At 44.2% G+C, this 22,118-nt stretch overlaps 1 protein-coding gene across 2 annotated transcripts in view; it reads right to left on the bottom strand.

The window, feature by feature from the left end:
• The window catches only part of map7d1a (MAP7 domain containing 1a), a 155,022-nt gene that overhangs the window by 86,484 nt on the left and 46,420 nt on the right, over nt 1-22,118 (bottom strand). For both annotated transcript variants that reach the window (XM_041212134.1, XM_041212135.1), the window contains exon 2: nt 2,889-3,083. In XM_041212134.1, the coding sequence (XP_041068068.1) occupies nt 2,889-3,083 (195 nt within the window). The remainder of the gene's footprint in view (nt 1-2,888; nt 3,084-22,118) is intronic.

The raw sequence follows: 22,118 nt of genomic DNA on the forward strand, positions 1-22,118 counted from the left end.
GGAGACCTCCATAGGGGCATGTGGGCACCACTTCATCAGAGAGAAGACGGACACTCCTCTGACTCGTGTGCCACTCTGTTGAGGGTTTCCAACAGCTTTGCATGATGTTTCCACTCCTGCTCATTCTCCAGGATGAGTTGGAAGGCCAAAGCCAGTGGGTTGTCATCTGACTCAGACTTCACAGGTGCCTCTTCTCCCAGTGCCAGGGGGGTCGGCCAAACCTGCCTCCTGCTGCTGTGGACATGCGTCTGTGCGGCGACTACTAGATTGTGAACCTGAGCCTGCTCTAGATCTAGGCCCCGCAGTGTGTCTGCGCTGGTGGAGGGTGTGGGTAAGCACTGAGACGGGTCTTCCAGGCTGCTTATTTCCAGCTCTTCAATAGCGGAGGAGTTTTCTTGGCTGGAGATGAGGACGTGGATGGAGCTGAGGGTGTCGGTCCCTTGTCAGAGCTCACTGTGAACCAAAGTAGGAAGTAATCAGTGCATGGCAGCAGAGTTAAAAACAGGAGAGAGAGCACTCACACTACGCTGAGAGAGGGATGATGTGGTGCAGGATCCTCACGAGGGCCGACCTCACCATGACTGCAGGCACGGTCCATGTCCTCACTAGTCAGCATGATGGCACGTTCCTCAAAGTGAGTGAGGGTCCTAATGTGGGCCACTCCGCCTAGCCTGGAACCTCTCCCTGCTGATGTAAGCAGACTTCTTTTGCATGAAAACAGATGGATAGAGTGTGAGCAGGACACATGGCAGTCCGTGGAATGTTAGTGTGGTGAGCGGAGCCATGGACAGGATGAGGACACGAGCTCCAGAGAGTGTGAGCCTGATGGAGATGTGAGGGTGTGTGTGAGAGTTAGTGGTGTTGTCCCTTGTGGTGTAAGATCCCTGTGGATGGGTTTGTGAGTGTGTGAGTTGAGAGTAATAAGAAGAGCGAATTACCCTGGTGGAACGGATGAAACCATTCACTCTGTAGCAGCACTGGGTGGCTGTCCTCTTTTGAAAGGCATTGGCGCTGACCACCGCTGCCACCGCCTCCTATGCTGGATTGGTGATGCAGCTGCCCATCCTGCAGCCAGAGCGAGGGTAGAGGACATCACCCCCGGCCTCCATGGTGATCAAAGGGCACTCAAGGGATGCATCGCTAAACTGGGTGGGGGGTTGGGGGGGGGGGGGGGGGCTGCAGTGCTGGGCTGGAACCACTGAGAGGTGTGCGCATGTCTGCACTTTAAATATGGCGCCCGGTGTGAGGAAGCAGCAAGGTGATGGTGTGGTGGGCAAATGAGAGCCCACTGCCATGGAAACGGTGCGTTTCACAGGAATGCATTAATAATGCTGCAGGTTTGGGATGATAGGGCATGAGTAGCCTCCATTGTGGCCAACAGGAAAAACTTCATTTTCCCCGCATGCTACCACACTTAATACAAATCAGGGACGATTCCACCCAACAAAGTTAACGTGGAACACTGAAGCATGAAGCCTGACTGAACAACAGAGGCATTGAGGGGCAGAAAGGAAGGGGTAGAGGGGCCAAAGTGGGAGGGGCAGAAATATAGAATCATTGAATGAGGTCATTCAGCCCATCTTGTCTCTGTTGGCTCTCTGAAAGAGCAATTCATCTAGTGCCACTGCCCCGTCTTTTCCTGTAGCCCCTGCAATTTTTTCCCCTTCAGACGATGATCCAATTCCCTTTTGAAAACCATGATTAATCTTTCTCCCCCACACTCTCAGGCAGCGCATTCCAGATCCTAGCCTTTTACTGTGTGAAGAAGTTTTCCCTCAGGTCGCCATTGCTTCCTTCGTCATTCACCTTCAAATAACAAACATACCAAGGCACAGGGGCAGACTGGGAGAGACGGAGAGGAGGACATAGAAAGACAGAGAGACACACGCACACGGACAGACGCGCACGGACAGACAGAGAAAGGCTTATTGGGGAGATACAGAAAGACATGAGGAGAGAGGCACGCAAAGCAATGTGTCACAGCGAGAAAGAGAGAGCAATGTTCGACTCTCCCGAGAGAAATTTTAAAATGATCAGCTTGCAATTCATCAAACTACATCTGCAAAGCAAGCCTACCCAATATCTTATATTTTCTCCTATAGCCACAATGTCCCCCTATCAGAGAGCCAGCAGTCTGAGTGATAGAATCTCCCAAAGTGCCTCCCATCTCAGTCAATCATTCATGGAACCCAACCAGTGCCGGACCAGAGAATCTCCCACTCCAAACATTCCAAATACAAGTGTCATTCAACAGCAGAGTTCAAAGGAGCAAGGAGAATACTAGTCTCCTGACAGAGATTCAATGATCATCACTGAAAACAACACTTCAATCTTTTACACATTGACTACATGGTAATGACTATATGGTAACAAAGGGGGAAATAAATTAAAGTGCAGCAAGCTAACATCCATCACACCCTGTGCTGAACTTTTATGGGTTGTCACAAAGATATTGCAGTTTTCAGCTGCCTTGGCAAGGGGTGTTAGGATAGCTGTTTGCAGCTACCATCTCTATCATCTTCCTTTCAGCTGCATTCACTCTTTAAACTTCAACCAATAGATAGAAGAAGTCACAGAACTAGGGGCTCAGCCCTTTCCATAGATGGCATTTTAAAATCCCAGCTAAAATATTATTTTGTCAGAACTCCATGCTATTTGGTACAATCCATTCATCAGACGCACTTTCGGGTTCAGGAATAAGCCACTCCCTTGTTCCCCCTTCCCGCCACCCCACCACACCCCCACCTCAAGAATGACCTTTGAAAAACATTATCCAGGTGAAAATAACAGCATGATTCCTTGGGTTACAACACACCAATTTAAATCGACATGAAGAAGCCAAGTGGCTCACTCAATTCCAGACAGCAAGCCAGTGCTGGATATCGTACCTTGCTTTGCTCGAGGGCTTTTGCCTATGCCAGTGGATCTGGAGGGGGTAGGTTGTGGCTCATCCTTGGCTGGACATTTCTCTACTTCCTGCTCCTTGGTGAAACTTTTCTCCCCACCTTCCTCCTTGGCTGGACTCTTCTCCCCTTCCTCCTCCTTGGCAGGACTTTTCTCTGCTTCAATCTTAATGTCGGTAGCTAGAGAATATAAAGGAACATTCATATGAGTTTTCGATATTTGTCATTATTGTTTTCAGACAATGTACACAGCTAACATCCCCAGTGTACACTCAACACTCCATGCCTGCCATGTAATGCCAACCTCTTCCAGTCAGTGCACACAACCATGATACTGTCCTAACACCCTGCAGGCATGACCCTCAGCCACCACAACCCAGGCTCTTAGGACAGTCCTGCTCTTATGCCTCCACCTTGATCCTGGTGAAGGAAGCCAAAGTCCATCATCGCAGGTCACCAAATCCAGGTGGAAAAGGGTGATTGAACACTGGGTCCATTTGGAAATAGCGAATAGGTAACAGCAAACTGTGTTTGAAGAGGTTGGAGATTGTCAGATGGAAGGGAGCCTGAGTGAGCAAAGCAACTTCCAGTTGTGTGGTCTTGGGAAAGCAGGAGATGGTTTGTCAATACGGAGTGAGGAAGGGATAAGAGTGGAGGCTGTACATTCAGAGCTTAGAAGCTAGAGGACCTGCAAGTTCAGAGGCGGACTGGCCATAGTAATATTTATAAAACAAATGGGTCAATTCCGCAATGGGACATTCTGGGAATGCTGGTCACAGGATCCAGTGAGTGGAATCAACCTGTTCAACTCTGAAATCTGGGAAGATTTGAAATTACATTTCAGGAGGCTTTACTGCCAATGAACAAAGGAAGCTATTTAATTTGCTGCAGGCTCACTGTTCTGTGCAAAACTTCTCCAATGTTTCCAACTTTAAGGACTGGATTTTCCGTCTGATGTAGGAAACAGAAGTTGTGCCTATTTCTGGGCCCTGAACCTGTCCCCGGGGAGCTGGGCAGGAAAGAGAGGAAAAGTCATTTGTTGGGATTCTCATGGGGGTTCCCAGGGGACAGGGGACAATTTCTCCATCCAATTAAGGATGAAGGGCAGGCTCTCAAAGCTGGAGGGTCAATCAGAGGCCTTCCAGAATGAGAGGAGGTGCAGGCTGTAATGAAAGGTAAGAGAGAGCATTCTTCAGCATGGGGGCACCCCGGAACAACTTATTAAATCTTTAATTCAGAAATAAGAAAATTCCAGTCGCCTCCTTTAATTGTCCCCAATTAGGTTCTTAATGAGCCTGGTTGGATGCTCGCTGTGTGTGGGGGTAGCACTGCCGACCCCGATCCTGTCTCCACCAAAACGGTCTGGTGCCGGGATGGAGCCAGTGATCCAGGCCCCGGCTGGGGGACCAAAACTCCAGCCCAATAAGAGTGAGCTTTGGCTCAGCAGGCGGCATTCTCACTTCTCGGAGTCAGGCGCCCCACTCCAGAGGCTGGCATAATCTAGGCTTATACTTTTAGTGCAGTACTGAGGGAGTGTTGCACTGTTGGAGGCTGTCGTCCTTTGGATGAGATGCCAAAGTGAGGGCCCATCTGCCCTGCCAGCTGGGCATAAGAGACTCCATAGTACTGTTTGAAGAAGAGCTGGCCAGTGTCCTGGCCAATATTTATCTCTTAAACAGCATCAGTAAAATAGATGATCTGGTCATTATCACATTGCTGTTTGTGGGATCTTGCTGTGTGAATGTTGACTGCCAGATTTCATATATTACAACAGTGACAACATTTCTGAAGTACTTTATTGGCTATAAAGTACCGCAGGATATGCTGAAGTAGTTACATAAATGGAAGTCTCTCATTAGGGGTGCTGTCACCTATAAAACAGGCGCTGGGGTCAAACCAGTGGGCTCACTTTTTGAAATGACTTCTTACAGGGCCTTTAGCCTGGTTACAGTAGTTTATCACTTTTGATTTCCTCCCTCCCTTTGACCCAGTCCTTCATTTGACAGCCTGATCTGAATTTTGAGCGCTGCAGTTGCTCAATTGTGATTTATCACAGTGCAAGTCTTTGGTTTTGTCTCTTGCAAAAGACTTGCTGTCAGCTGGTAGGAAGCAAAGCCTTTGGCATGGGGATTCCAGCAGCGCTCAATTCGAAGCAGGAAGAGGAGGAAGTGATGGACGAAGGCGAGTTGCAGCCAGGAAAACGTGCAGCAATTACCAGCTGACAGGAAGTTCATTTAAGTGACAAGTCTGACAACCAAACATCCTTTATACCATTCATAATGCTTTAACTTAGCCAATTCTATTCCACCACCCCCCCCAACCCCCACCCCCCCAACACCCCCAACCCCCGCCCCCCACACACCCCCCCCACCCCCACCCCCCCCACCCCCCCCCCCACACACCACCCCCCCACCAATATATTCTGCATTGTGATTCTAGATAATGAATGCTGGTGAGCTATTCAACCATGGTAGTCATCACAGCTACAACTAGTCTTGGGATACACAGTGTGCAGACTTGAACAAGAGCTTTGGCTGTCAAGGGGTAATCTGCAGCTCCCAGGTCGAAATCAGCCAACTCAACTCAAGAGCAGCAGCTGAACCAGTGACCTTCTGGCTGAATGCCACACTCAGTAGTGAGCTCCTGAGCTACTGGGGAAGCTCAGCTAATTATTAATATATAGGAAGGAGAAGAGCTCTATATCATTTGACATGCTGCTGCGTGCAAGAGGTTGGTACCAGTAATTTTTGTTATGAAGCTATCCAATTGTTGAAAGAACCCAACTGGTTCACTAATTTCCTTTAGGGAAGGAAACCTGGAGAAGAAAAGACTCCAATCCCACACCTACAGAGCTGACTCAGGAATGATCTTAGCAAGCCATTTCATCGTAACAAAACTGCTGCAGTTCAACAAGGCCAACCACGCCTAGCCAGGGCAATTAGGAATGAGTAGTAAATGCTGACCTTGCCAGGGACACCTAAAACCAGAAAATTATATTTATTTGTAAATAAAATAATCACTTCAAGTTTTTTTTTTACCCATCCATTGGATGGAATTTAATCCTAGGCCTCTCCTTGGGAGCACTGACAGCAGCTCAATTGGCTGGCATCTCTTAGGGTAGGGGTGGCAGGCAGCAGGATTTCCTACCTCCCTGCTCGCCTCAGCCACCACCCACCCCTTCTCTCCCCCTCCCCCCAACTCCACCCCACCGACCTTGATCTTCGGGGAGGGACTCCACTTTCCAGTGATGTGTCCAAGAGGCATTTAATTCCGGTGGGCCTTCCTCAAAGGACACGGGGCTCTCAAGCAGAAAGGTGAGACTACCTTCACTTCCATTAAATACCGCCTATATAGTATGAAGATCGACCCCTTTAAAGTGGAGTAGAGTGTTGAAAAACGGACCAGATTTCAAAACATGAGCAATTTGAACCTTATAAAATTGGAAGCAAGGTACGATTGTCTTATACTGCTATGCCAATAGCGAAGTACATTTCTACAAGCCCTACTGTGAAGTCTGTCCCAGAGGGCCTTACTGAGGCACTAGATCACATTTGCAGCCTGCCACCAGTTCTGATTTATATCTCTGCATTATTCTGATTGGGCAAGCGCCAATGAAGATTTTTTGTGCCTTTCTCTCTCATCCGCTGAGGCCTGTCTGTAGGCCCTGATTATACTCTACCCAGTTTTCCACCGCCTTGACATCAGCATTCATTCTTCTTTTCGCATGAAACTTTAAATAGCGACCACAGTTTTGATAAATCCCCAGAATCACAGAGTCCATTGCCTCTCACATGAACCAGCTCTTGTCCTGTTAACCTCAATGGTCAATCACCTCCCAAAAATGTGGTTTTATTTCAAACTTACCTCTTTCAGGTCCATCAGAATAGCATCAGTGATGACACTGCATTCACTACAATGCGAGATCTTAAAAGCTAATCTACTTAAACATGATAAATAAAAATTGAATACAGTAATGGACGGTAGTCATGCTGTAAAGAGAATATCATTTTTCCTAATATTACTGTGGGATACTGTGATGCAGGCTGTGGGGGCTGTGTGTGTGTTGTGTGTGTATGTGGCTGATTTAATTTAACTAAAGACAGTCTGGCTGCAAGGTTTAAATCATCAAAGGGTTAAATGTAAAAGCAGGCATTTTGAAATGGAAATGGGTGAGCTAAGATGAGATCCCAGTAGATACAGGATGAACGGGAATTTGCATTAGGAGGTAAGCGAGGAGTGGATTGTTAGCTGTTGAATTTCAAAGAGACATAGCAGGAGGTTTCTCAACTGGTAAACATTATAAATAAGTAAAGCAAAGTTATTAAGTTTATTTTTCCCAAAAGTACTGGCCATAGTGACAATATGAAATATTTTTATATTCTGGGAAAGGTAACATCCAAAGAAAGTTTAGAAAAATGGGTTTAGAAATAAAAGGGAGGAAATATATTTAAGGGATGATTGAAAGCTATACGAGGCGAGTGGCCAAGTGAGATCTTGAAGAGCGTAATGTGAAGTAACAGCTTCTAGCTACCCCAGGGAAGTGCTTGCTTGTTTCAGAGAGCAAGGGTTTATTACAAGCCTTGGATTTCCATTGTCGAGTGAGAGGGAAGCTTGTGAAATACCTCCCTTATAGCAACAGTGGGTGCTGAATGTTTTATAGATTAAGAATCTGTTAGGACTGCTGCCTGAAAAGGATGTTTATTTGTGAGTCTAGCTAAGCAGAAATCATTTGGGAAATGTTGTAACACTAAATTTAACTATGCAACTGTAATCTTGTGCATTTAAGTTTAATTTCTTTTGTTAATAAATGTTTTAATTTAATATTTAAAATCTCCAGAAGTGGTAGTGGAATCGTTACTTCTGACTTCAGTATACACATACCTCCTCATAATAAAAATGCAAATTGCAAATCCTGATAGCTTGGCCAAGTTTCCATTTGGGATTTGTTCAGCCCGGCAACTACTGCCTGCCATATCATAACAATGAATTCAAAGACACAACATGGAAAACCAGCATTCAATAGATTTCATAATTTCTGAGCTGGTGTCAGGAAACAAATAATTCCAATCCCGTAATACCTTAATTCCCTCAGGAGTTTAACTCAATTATTAACATAGATGTTATGAAGCAAGATGATCATCAACTGTTTCTTTGCTGGAGGAGTAAAGGATTTTTATTCAGTATGGGCATTGAGATATATGGAACCAAAGCAGGTAAACGGAGCTGAGATCAGCCATGATCTTATAGAACGGTGTATCAGTCTTGACGGGCTGAATGGCCTACTCATGTTGTGATGCTCCTAGACGGAAACACCATTCAGCTGATTACAGGCATTATCATACAGAAATACACCTTCACTTGGAACAGAATATGTTGTACACGCACTTGCATATATGTTCAGGTGACAGGCAGAGTCATACACACAGAGTGCGTAGTCCTCATTGTCAAGTAGCCAGCCAGTGATGGCACAAATGTGGCAGGGACATTGCCCCCGTGGGGAATGAGGGAGGCACAGTGGTATTGTCACTGGACTAGTAATCCAGAGACCCAGGCTAATGCTCTGGGAATATGGGTTCAAATCCCACCATGGCAGCTGGTGGAATTTGAATTCAATTAATAAATCTGAAATGTAAAGCTAGTCTCAGTGATGGCAACCATGAAATTATCATCGATTGTTATAAAAACCTACCTGGTTCACGAATATCATCCTTACCTGGTCTGGCCTATACGTGACATCAGGCCCACAGCAATGTGGTTGACTCTCAATTGCCCTCTGAAATGGCCTAGCAAGCCACTCAATTCAAGGGCAATTAGAGATGTGGGTGCCAGCAGTATCCTCATCCCATAAAAGAATTAAAAAAAACCACCTGGCACTGGATAAAGTGTTGTGGCTGCTGCCAGGATATTAGCATGGTCAGACACCAACTGCACACTCAGGAAGTGGCAGCCTTTACGGTAGCCGTGCATCACTCCACGGGGATGTAAAACCTGCAGACCACGTATGTGCACTCGGCGGTGCCCATCGGGAATCCTGTTACTCTCACAAAATCACCTGCCCACTCCTCCCAACTTCTCTGTGGTTAAAGAGAAGATAATGAGTCTGCTCCTCTGGATGAGGGTATGTCTGTCATCTCCCTGACGCAGCAATGCATGGCAAGCTGTGATATGTTGGCAGTGCCCCTTGCTGCTGCCTGAAGGATCCACTTGGTAGAAAGTGAAGCTGGCAATGATCTTCACATGCATTGGCACTGTTATCATTACCCTGCTCTGTGGCTGCTGGTCTGATTGGAACAGGTGGAACAGTTCATTGACTTTAGTGAAATGGGCTCTCCTCAGACACTGTTACTGGCTGAGGTGGAGGTAAAAGTTGTGTTCTCTGAAGACCCTTGGCGAGTACAGCCTTCTCTTCCTCCTCCCTCTGCATACAGCTTCCCCTCTCAGGTACTTCCATCTCCCTGTCATGTTGCAGCCTAAGAGGAGCACACCAGAGCCCTCATAAGTGCTGGCAGACTTTCTGCTCACAGCCCTCCAGAGCCCTCTGCACCCCTTGTAAAATTTCAGCGACAGCTCCTTTGACTCCAATAACCTTCCAAACTCCAACAACACTGCAGACATCACTAATGTTAATGTCATGTCAATTACATTGCTGGGGTTAAGAGAAACCCTATAAACAGGGGATAGCTAGGGCACTGGGTTGTGTGGGAGAAAAACTGTGAGGCTGAACAAGTCAATAAGCTTTCCCAAAAAAGAAAAACTATGTCTTGGTTTCCACTTCACCAGCCAGTTTGGATCCTATTAATAACTTACGCTGCAGCAACAAAAGACAGTTAAAAACATGTAAAGAACTTATTTTTATGTTTCTTAGACTGTGGCTTTAAAACTGGCATGGCTACAGTTTGAAAGACATGCTCATTGGTATAGGATGAGGAATATATACAACGTTGCTATTCTGGAACAGTGTGTGCCATAAAAGAACAGGATGATGCTGGAAAGGAGTCCTGGACTAAGGGGAACTGCCTGAGGACAGCATCTTAACTGGCTCCTGACCAGGTGACCAAGGTTTTATGTGGTAACAGGACAGGCAGTACAGCTCCTAGTCTGCAAAGAGGGAAGACCTAAAACACCTCTCTCCTGTGTTTAAGATTCCAGTACTTCTGCCATAGTAGCTAGCTGGCTATCCCTCACATCTCTGTAACCTGCTTTCTCTGAAACCCTATGTCAAGAAAAGCAAATGTTTCAACCAGTGAACCACAAACTGAAAGTGCAGAGAGACCACATTGTGCATCATCAACAAACTGCAAGGAATTTGGAAGACATCAATCAAAATCAACCCATCCAATCCTGTACTCCAGATTGGTGCTATTGAACTGTTTTATCTCACCCTCAAAATCCATGTTTTGAGCGTCTTTTTTTGCATGTGTGTGTGTGTGTGTATATATATATATATATATATATATATATATATATATATATATATAAAAAAATATATATATATATGGGTTTAAGAACGGGTAAAGTTTAAGTTACAGTGTTAGAAGTTGCGGTTCATATTTCTTTCTTTTGCCACGAGTTAAAGGCAATTTGTTCAATAAACAGTTATTTACTTATTAAGTTTACACACCTGGTGCTTGTACTTTGTTAACCTAAATTAAACAGTTAGATAGAATTGGGGAAATCTAGTGGTTTGGTTAAACTTTCCAAATTTGTCATGGCTCGGGGAACAGTGGGGCTCGATATTACAGCACCATCCCCAGTGAGTCGTGACAAAGTTTGGAGATTCGAGTCCAGGATATTTTGGAACAAAAGACAAAGATGACTTGAGTGTAGATTTAGTAAGTAATAAGAGCTAAAGTGAAACACCAGATTTGTACTATGAAAAATAAGATGGCACTGGAAACCGCTAAAACTTTCCTGCAAGTGGAAGCGATGTCCCTGACAATTTTACAAGGGATCCCAATAGCCAGATTAATCGAATTGGCAAGTAAATTAAGAGTAGGATTGCCTGCCAAAGCTAGGAAGGAAGAGGTAATCAAAAAGATAGCACAGCATTTAAAACTGGAAGGAATACCTGAGAGACCAAGTTCTCCAAGGGGTGATCCACTGGAATGGGCTCAAATTCAGTTGCAAATAAATAATTAGAGACAGCAGGAAGAGGAAGTGCATTGCAAAGGGAATTAGAAATGGCAAGGTTAGAAAAGGAGGAAAGAGAAAAAGAGGCAGTGAATTCAAGGCAAGAGAGAAGGATAAAGAAAGGGAATGCCAGCTTAAAATGCTGTTGGTTAAAAAAGAGACAGCAGGTGAGGCAGGACTTACGTCCAGATTAGAATCCAGTGGGGAGATGTTTAAATTTGTACAAGCTCTTCCAAAATCTGAAGGAAGAGATGTTGAAGCATTCTTTATTTCATTTCAGAAGATGGCTAAACAGATGAATTACCCAAAGGAAAACTGGACATTACCCATGCAGAGTAAATTGACAGGCAGAGTACAGGAAATTTATGCCTGTTTCTGGGTTTCTAGGGATTATGATGTAGTGAAAAAGACCATTTTGAGTGCATATGAGTTGGTCCCTGAGGCATACAGACCAAAGTTTCAAAAGTTAAGGAAACAGCCTGGGCAAACTTACCCTGAATTTGAAAGGTTTAAGCAAAATTGTTTTGACAGGTGGATACAAGCATTAGGAGTTGAAACTACCTATGAAATTCTCAGAGAGACCACTCTCTTGGAAGAATTTAAAAACTCCTACCTTCTGTAATAAGAACCCATGTTAAAGACCAAAGGATTGTAACTGCTAGACAGGCAGCACTAATGGCTGACAATTATGAGCCGATCCATAAAACTAAACCTTTTTATCCATCATCCCCATAAATTTGAAAAGGATAGAAAGTGAGAGAGTGAAAGGAAGGTAAGTAGCCAGGGTAAAGAATGGATAGCTGGGAAAAACTTGAGATCTCTTCCCCAAATCAGGAAGGAAGGTACTGAGGGTGGAGGTGAAACTCGAAGGCCTAAGTATTTCCATTGTAATAAAGTGGGACACATTCGTTCGGAATGCTGGAAGTTGCGGGGGAAGCCAATGATATTTATTGGAGTTCATAAGAGTGAGTCCGAAAAGGGAACTCGAAGAGAAAATGCTACGGATCAAATTGTAGCTTTAACTACAAATAAGGGTCTGGAGTCAAACGCTGCTGTGATTGCAGGTGAAGTAAATAAGGTAGATGAGAGATATAAAGTGTTGTTGTCTAAAAGGGGGGATAACCCCTTTATCATCAAATGATGCCGCTAAACCCATAACTTTATTTAGGGGCACAGGAGCTACTCAAACTCTTTTGCTGGAGAAGGACCTAGTTTTCCCTCCAGAGAGTTCACTGAAAGCTAAAGTATTTGTAAACGGGATAAGTGGAGAGAATATCCCGGTTCCACTGTACAAAGTGCAATTGGAATGTGATTTGTTGTCTGGATCAGTGGTTGTAGGAGTGGTTAAGAGATTACCCTGCACGGAGTTGATTTACTCCTGGGGGGTGATTTGGCTGGAGTGAAGGTTATAGCTTCACCCACAATTACAGAAAGTCCAAGAGAGGCTAAAGAGACGGAACAGTTACAGAACAGGTTCCTGGTATCTTTCCATCACGTGTGGTGACCAGAGCAATGGCTAAACAAAGTCCATCACCAGAGGCCAAAGTAATACCACGAGCAGATGTCAGAGTAGCCAAAACTTTCTTTAAGGATGAAGATAATTCAAAAGAAGTGTTTGGCAGGTCTTCATTAATTGAGGCTCAGAAAGCAGATCCAGAGTTAAACAAGTTAGCACAGTCAGCTCACACTGGAGCTGAGGCTGAAGGAGCTTCAGAGTGCTATTACCTTAAAAACAGAGTTCTGATGAGGAAGTGGAGACACCATCACAGACCTGCGAATGAGGAATGGACGGTTGTTCATCAGATAGTGGGACCGCCGAACTATCATAAGGAGATTTGTGAGTAGCACATGAAATCCCTATGGCAGAACATGTAGGAATATGGAAATCCCAAGCATCGAAAATCAGGCATTTTACCTGGCCAAGATTTCATAAGGGCGTAGTACAATTTTGTAAGACGTGTCATACATGTCAGGTAGTAGGTAAACATCAACATGGAATCCCAGCAGCACCTTTAATACCCATACCAATTTTTGAAGAACCATTCAGTCAGGTATTAGTAGATTGTGTAGGACCATTACCCAAAACGAAAACAGGACATCAGTATATCGGGTTTGACCACCCTATTTCCAGAAGCTATTCCTTTAAGGATAATTACAGCTAAGGTGTGGAAAAGTTAACTCAGTTTTTCACCCGTTGTGGCCTACCCAATTGAAATACAATCTGTCCAAGGTTCTAACTTCATGTCTAGAATTTTCCAAGATACAATCAGCAGTTTGAGTATCAGACAACTAAAGTCTACCACCTATCACCCACAGACACAGGGAGCTTTAGAGAGATATCAACAGACTCTCAAAACCATGATTAAGACCTATTGCCATGGGTACCCAAAGGATAGGGTTAGATTTCTTACTATTTGCTACCAGAGATTCTCCAAATGAATCTATTGGATTTAGTCCATTTGAATTGATCTATGGTCATGAAATGAGGTCCATTAAAAGGGATTAAGGAAAAGTTCCTAAAGCAGAAAGATGAATCATCCATGTTGGATTACGTGTCCATGTTTCTAGAAAGACTCAAAGAAGCATGTAAAACAGCACGAGAGCAGACTAATGGAAAAGAGTTGGAGAAACAAGGCAAGTCAAAAACCAGCACACATGATCCAGAGCGGAGTAATGGTAAAGAGGAGAAATTCAGAAGTGGAGATTGTAAAGAAAGTAAAAGCAGAGTGAGAAAAAAGGGCTAAGTCAAAATCTAGAAGCCAAGATAGAGAACAAGGTAAAGACAAACATAGAAGGAAAAGGGACAAATCTAGAAGTAAATATAGGGTAAAAGAAAAAGTAAAGAAAGAGAAAAACATGCGAATCCAAGAAGCAGAGGCAGGGAATAAAAACACAAAGAAAACTGGGTTAAGTCCAGTAGTAATGATGCGGAATAGAGCAAGAATAAAGATCAAGAAAAATAGAGCAAAATCCAAAAACAAGGAAAGGGATCGAGAAGCCCGTGAGGTACTTTTCCAAGAAAATAAATCAATATCAGAGGAAGTACTCTGCAGTAGAAAAAGAGACTCAAGCATTGTCGCTTCAACACTTTGAAGTTTATGTCCGACACGATAACAAAGAAAACACCAATCTACGCTGACCATAATCCGCTGATGTTCATTGAGAAGTTGAAAACTCAAAATGCAAGATTGTTTAGATGGAGTCTATTGTTTCAACCATTCAATGTAAAGTTTGTTCACATTGTGGTAAAGATAATGTGATTGCAGATGCATTGCCCAGGTGTAAATTACTGAAATAAGTATTAGGGATGAATGAATGTACGTTTCATGTTTTGTTGTCCATCTGTCACATAGCTTGTGATGAAAAACATTTTTTAAATGGCATTTCATCTTTTTTAGGGGTGGAGGCATGTAAAGGATTTATTTTTCTTTTTCTTGGACTGTGGCTTTAAAATTGCACTGTGGCTTTAAAAACTACCATGGCTACAGTTTGAAAGACATATTCACTGGATCTACAATGTTGCTAGCCTGGAACAGTGTGTGCCATGAAAGAACTGGATGGTACCAGAAAGGAGTCTTGGACTGAGGGGAACAGCCTGGTGACAGCATCTTAATTGGCTTCTGACCAGATGACCAGGGTTTTATGTGGTAACAGTGCAGACAGTACAGCTCCCAGCCTGCAAAGAGGGAAGACCTAAAACTTCTCTCTCCTGTGTTTGTAAGATTCCAGTAATTCTGCCGTAGTAAATGGCTGGCTATTCCTCACATTTCTGTAACCTGCTTTCTCTGAAAATGCCCGTCAAGGGGAAAAAGGGAAAAACACCCAGTAGAGGTATTGAAAATTAAGTTTTTCAACCAGTGAACCACAAACTGAAAGTGCTGGGAGATCACCTCATGTCATCAACAACAAATTGCAAGGAATTTGGAAGACATCAATTAAAATCAACCCATCTAATCCTGAACTCCGGATTGGTGCTATTGAACCATTTTATCTCACCCGTAAAATCCATGTTTTGTGTGTCTTTGTGTGAGTGTGTGTGTGTGTGTGTGTGTGTGTGTGTGTGTGTGTGTACACGAATATGTATAGGGGTTTAAGAAGGGGTAGAGTTTAAGCTGTAGAGTTAGAAGTTAGCAAGTCATATTTCTTTCTTTTGCCAATAGTTAAAGGCTATTTGTTCAATAAACAGTTATTTACTTATTAAGTTTACAAACCTGGTGCTCATATTCTGTTAGCCTAAATTAAAAGTTAGGTAGAGTTGGGCAATCTGGTGGTTTGGTTAAAGTTTTCACATTTGTCGTGGCTCAGGGAACAGTGGGGTTTAATATTACAGCGCACTATCCCCAGTGAGTTGTGACAAACACCTTACCTGCAAGTCCTATGCTGCGTTTATTAAATAGCACTACTTGTGTAGGGGTGGGGGTGTCCCTCATGCAGTTAAACATGGGAATTTTTAACTGAGGGCATTATCAGGATCTGAGAGGTGCAAAATGGCAGATCAGATGAGTCTGAACGACATCACAATCTGTCCACTCTGCTCATTTCCAATGCACACAAGGCACACCCATGTCGGTGCCCTTACAAGAAAGTTGCATCACACCAGAAGAGGTCAGAAGAGGAATGGCCACCTTTTTGCCTCTTTGGGCTTGTATAGCCCAGACACCAACTAGTGCTATGGAGCTGACCTTTGCAGCCTATGAATCTTGGCTTTTGAAGTATAGATTGTGCCAACTATTTCTGTCAAATACCAGTACTGAGTGTGGTGAATGCAATCCCATAATGAACACTGTTCGTCACGGTGAGTTTTTTAAAAAAAATGTCAGCCTTTGTTGAGGAGTTTTTGGACAGTCCTGGATCTTAGAATAACATGCTGGGACATCAGCATTTCTGAGCAGTCATACTGTAGCCATGGCTCAATTAGGAGCCCTCACACCTCTGAGTCTAAAGGCCATAGGTTCAAAACTTCAGCACAAAATCTAGGCTGATGCTCTAGTGCGGTACTGAGGGAATGCTGCATTGTTGGAAGTACCATCTTCCGGATAACATGAAAACGAGGCTCTGCCTGCCCCCTTAAATGGAGGTAAAAGATCCCGCGGCATTTCTTTGAAGAAAAGCCGTTGAATTTTACTCAGCCAACACGTATTACTCAAGCAACATCACTTTAAAAAAACAGATGGCTTGGCCGTTATCTCATTGTTGTTTGTGGGAGCTTGCTGTGTGCAAATTGGTTGCCATGTTTACATTTCAGCACTACCCTCACTTTAAATAGTACTTAGTTGGCTGGAAAGTGCTTTGAGACATCCGATGGTCATAGAAAACACTATATAAATGCAAGCCTTTCTTTCCTATTTATTGGTTGTACAGCATTTTGGGATGATCCGAGGTTGGGATTGGCGCAATAAAAACACAAATTCTTCTTTCTTTCTACTGACCAACAAGAAAATCCCCAGACAAAAACAGAATTACCTGGAAAAACTCAGCAGGTCTGGCAGCATCGGCGGAGAAGAAAAGAGTTGACGTTTCGAGTCCTCATGACCCTTCGACAGAACTTGAGTTCGAGTCCAAGAAAGAGTTGAAATATAAGCTGGTTTAAGGTGTGTGTGTGGGGGGGGGCGGAGAAAATCCCCAGACCTGACACTAACTCTGGTGTTGCAATTTTTGGTTGTACTACAGATACATTCCCCCTCCCCCTTCTGAACATATTCAGTGAAATAATCATCAGCACATTGCAGATGAGAGCCCCGCAGTTTACACAAAACTCGCCAGCCAGCTGGCCCTACAACTGGTAACAACTATTCTCTGCTCACAAATTGGAGAACTTGAGCCAACTACTCAACCAGATCCCAACAGTTCACCTCAAATAACACTGCTTGTCAAAGCAGCTCCACGACCTCTGGTGAACAGACCTACCTCAGCAGCTGCTGTGATTAGTGCCACTATGTCCCACCTGGCTCCATAACAGGCAGGCCTTCAGTGAATAACAGGTGCCCGTGACCATAGACATCTCAGACTGGTCGTGCCCACTCCACCCACTCCTGGCCTGGAACGCCAACCCTGCAGTCCTTACCCCACCGAGCAAATGGCAGAACAGGTGCACAACCAATACAGAGCACTGCAAGGAAATCTGCAGTCACTCCAACACCAACCATGGCTACTCTAACTAAAAAAGAAATTCAGACTTGCATATATATCGTGCTTTTCATGACCACTGGTTGTCTCAAAAGCACTTAAGCAAATGAAGTGCTTCAGAGGTGTAGTCGCTGTAGTAATGCAGGAAACTGGGCAGCCAATTTGAGCACAGCAAGATCCCACAAAGTGCAATGTGAGAATGACCCAATAATCTGTTTTTGTGATGTTGATTGGGGGGATAAATATTCGCCAGAGCACAGGGATAAATCCCCTGCTCTTTGAAATAGTGCCATGGGATCTTTTACATCCAGCCGAGCAGGCAGATGAGGCCTGGGTTTAATGTCTCATCCAAAAGACAGCACCTCCACAGTGCCCAGTCCATCAAAATTGATTTTGCAGGAGTTTTGTCTGACTGCTTGTGGAGCTGGCTTCAAGGAGGACACTAGCGCTTGTTCAACTGTCCTCCCAATGAATCTGGAGGATGTGGCGGAGGCATTGCTGATGGAATTTCTTGAACACTGTGCGTGTGTCACTGATAGAGTCCAGGTCTCACTGAAGAACAGGAGTGTGGTGACGGCAACTGCTCCGTACATTAGGACTTTAGTTAACTTGCAGGTGTCTTTGTTGTCAAACACTGGCTGCTGTAGTCTGTAGAAGACTCAGCTGGCACAGCTGATCCAGTGATGGATCTCCTCATCAATGGTGGCCTTTTGGCTGTTGAGATATGAGAAGAGCTCAACAAATTCCAGAGTCTCTCCTTTAACATGTATGGGGGGTGGAATACTGGACCAGGTCTGGGTTGAAATTGGGGTTTTGTTTTGGCAACAGGTCAAGTCTCTTGTATGGAAAACTGAAGAGATTGAGAATGGTTTGAAAATCTGGTGCAGACCGGGCAATGTGGAGATTCTGTTTCCTTCCAAATCCATGGATGTCTCAAAGCAAATGAAGTACTTCAGAGGTGTAGTCGCTGCTGCAGTGTGAGAGTCCGTGGAGTCTTGATGTGAGCAGAAATCCACCAGCTTTGAAGGCTTCAGCTGGAATACGATTGGGGCCACAGGCTTTATTGTTTTTCATCTGTTCGATTATTTGTTGCAGCTCCCCCATCGATGGTGGTTCATCTATGGATTCTACCACAGCTTACTGAGAAATAGCATCAGCTGCCACTATAGACTCATGGTTGAGGAGTTGTTGAAAATGTTTTTTTCAGCATTGATGGATAGCACTGTCACCCTTAAGATAAGGAAACACCACGCTGTGAGTGAAGGGGATTTCGTCCATTTGGCCTTAGTCTATAGATGACCCTGGTGGCTTTCAAAAAAGCTCTTCACGTCACGATGATCAGCATGTTGTTAGATCTCTTGGGATTTCTCTTCCCACCACATATCCTATATCTTCCGGATTTGTCTTTGCTGCCTTGAGTTAAGGCCTTGGGTTGTTCTGCCAGGCAATGAAGGCCGCTCGTTCTTTTTTCCTCTAGGAAATCATATATTTCAGCATTGTTCTCATTGAAGCAGTCCTGATGGCGATGGTGCTTGAACCCAATGGTCCGAACCCAATAGGCACTTAGTACAGTTGACTTTATTTGATCCCACTGTTCTGGAATCAAGTTGGACGTGTGAAAATTTTCTAGATTGGTCGCGAGCTGCACTTGGAATTCCTCTCTTCGGTCAGACTGTTTTAGGGCTGAGACATTGATCATCTTCCTTTTGGACTTCTGAACCTTGTGATGTCTTAATGCTTGGTGGATGTTCATTACCAGTTGAACAAGCTGATAATCTGTCTAGCAGATATCAGTCCCTTGCAGGGACAAAGTGATGCAGACATCACTTAGATCTTTGACCTGAACAATGACATAATCCAGGATGTGCCAGTGCTTTGATCTAGGATGTTTCCATGTGGTTTTGTAGTTGTCCTTCTAACAGAAGAGAGTGTTTGATATAATGAAGCAGGACAATGTTACTTGCATTGGCTTTTCCCACCCCGTTTTTGTCAATGATTCTGCTCCAGAACTACCCTGCTCTTCTTCGGATAATACCATAGCAACGTGCCCACCCAAGAGGACAAATGGAGCCTTGGTTTAACATCTTAATCTGAAAGACAGCATTTCTGACTCTGCAGCACTCCCCCAGTACAGTATTGGAGTGTTAGCCTAGACTATGTACACAAGAGTCTGGAGTGCCTTTTGAACCCATGAGCTTCTACTCAGAGGCAAAAGTGCAGCCCAAGCACAATGAGAAGGGGAAGTCTGAGAGGGTTTTTTCCAAATCGGTTATTACTAGCAGCTCAGGGACAGAATGAAGACTGTCTCAATGATTCCCCATGTAGCACTGCTGACCTTCAACAGGACAAAGGGAAAAGTTCACTACTGGCAGGGAAGAAGCAAATAAATGTACAAAACTGTGTGTCAGTGAAAGAGAGAGAGTGTGTGAGAGCAAGCAAATGAGTGAGAAAGAGCAAATCAACGTGAGAGAGGAAGTGAGTAAGTCAATGAATATGAGAGAGAGAGTGAACAAGTGGGAAAGAGACAAAGTGAACATGAGAGAGTGAGTGAACGAGGGAATAAATGCAAGGGAGAGAGTGAGCAAACAAGTGAGAGTACAAGTGAATGAGAGCGAGAGAGGGCATGCGCGAAAGCAGGTTCGTCCATGTTACAATCTGAACTACTCTGCCACCTCAAACTACAATTAAAAGGTGTAGGAGCCCAGAAACTATAGGCTAGTGAGCGACAAACACTCACTGTGCTTTATTTTTTGGCCACCCTGCGTCCAGTTATTTAAAATGTACAGGACAAGGCCTGCATTAAACTAAAGAACAGAGGAAGTGTATGTCATTTTGGGAAAGGACTGACCTGCTGACATTGCTAGTCCTGTTCACAGGCTAGTGTTTAAATTCCTCTCTATATACATGTGTATGTGTGTTTTTTTTTAAATTCAACACTGATATCTTCTTAAGGATTGCTATCTTTTTACAATGAAATTAAGTACTGTCCTCTCATCCACATCCAGTGCACTGACTGGAACAGATACTGAACAGCAGGTTCACAGTAAGACTCCTGAGTGCCATAGGATATGTCCTTACACAAATCTAGATTAGGAAATAACCTTTGAAAACAAAAGCCTTTGGAGAGATGAGCAGATATTAAAAAACTCATACCCATCTAGCCCTGGGTAATCTCTTTCTTCCTCTTGGAGCCGATAGCCCATCACATGCCCCAGCAGAACATATGAAAGAATAACTTTACTGCCTGCAGAAACTTGCTGCAGCACCAAGAGCCATCACCGGGAAAGAATTCAAAGCCTGCAGCCTCTATCGGGCTAATGCCAACTGCCATTAAAGGGCAGAGAAGGGATCAGTAAAAATAAGTTTGGCATTGGTCCCCGTTGTGATTGGGTTTGTTTATGGGCAACCCAATTCCATTAACAGTGAGTTCAAGTACAGGCCAGAGAGTGGCTGCCTCTTATCGCCTGCCCTCCAGAATCAGGCAAATGGCTCAGTCAATGGAGGGGACTATAAAGCAGAACACCAAACACAAACTACAAAATTAACCTTTTTTTTGCTACAGTCTCAGGCTCTCCAAGAATCAATCTGCCTCAGCCACCATGAAGCAAGACAGTTTTAATATTGGATTTACAATAAAACAACCAGCAAAATGGGATGGGGGAGAACAGAAGACCCATGTCCGAGAGCTGGCTGCAAGCTTCAAGACCACTTCCATTGCCATGAGCAACCTGAATCTTATAAGGCTCATATTCTTTATGCCTTGAGACTTAGGGCTTTGAAAATTATATTCTTGCACCGTCCACAGACTGATCTTCAAGCCAACAGATTTCTAGTATTATTCCACTTAAGGCCTTAAAAAGGGGTTTCCACAAAGGCTGGAGAGAGACACACAAGTTTCTGATTATCTTAATCCCTCACTTTCCTCCTATGTCACGCAACCGTTGAGTTTTGGAAACATCATGATCAAGTCCTACTCCCACTGCCAGATGGAATCGGAGCTGCAACTCAGGAGCTGGCACCCAAGGGCTCCAAATCCAACACTGTTTTCTCTGGCATGAACTGGGTGCAAGGTTAACAAATGTAACATTGCAGAGACCTGCTCCCTGATCTGCTAAAATTGGTACTGCACCACTGCTAAACTGTTGGCTCTGCGGCTGCATGAAATGAGTGCAGGCCCAGTGTGGTCCCAGAGGTTAAATCCATTCAGGCAAGTTGGAGCTCAGGTTTCATAACCTCTGACCAATATTTCTGGGTTTTTAAAGGGGGCCTCTGGAGGCCATTCACGAAGAAGATTTGTTTCTCATGGAAGTGATGGAAACAGCTAGAGAGCAGGACCCAGGCTCCTGCTTACTCCCTGCAGCCCCAAACCCATGACATTGCTGACATTGGTTAGGCCCTGATAGACATCCAAGGATCAAGACAGAGATCCTTTCAGTCTCTGTAGCTTGGTTGCACAAGAGCAGTAAATTTCTCTTCCAGAAGGATCAGATGATTTAAGAGCAAGTTGCATGAATATGATTGAGAATCTCAGACCCATGTCTCAGTAACAGAAGGAACATAAGCTGTTGTGAGGACTCCATCAAGTCTTTTTATCTCTCAACTCCTTCAAGCACTGGGAACTCATTCCTGCTCTGCCACTCAGCAGAACACAACATTTATTTACTTAACTGTTCATATGATCTTGAACAGTACACAAACAGTGAGGAGTTACAGATTGTGAAAGTAGTCATACAGGTTTAGACATATTGACATCCAGCTTCAATCTTGTGGATGGTTTGATGAATAATTGAAGAACTTTGTTAAGTTCTGCTAATGGGAGGGAGTCAGTACAAGACTGGCTGAGACCAGCTGTGCAACAGACAACCACAACAAACTCATTCCCATCGATGTCCAGTATAAGGACCTATTCATATTATTCTTCTGCCTCAGGCTCCTAACACCTGTGGCTTTATGCAGCTT

The sequence above is a fragment of the Carcharodon carcharias genome, chromosome 19 (genome assembly GCF_017639515.1).
Source record: "Carcharodon carcharias isolate sCarCar2 chromosome 19, sCarCar2.pri, whole genome shotgun sequence".
NCBI classification, from domain to species: domain Eukaryota; kingdom Metazoa; phylum Chordata; class Chondrichthyes; order Lamniformes; family Lamnidae; genus Carcharodon; species Carcharodon carcharias.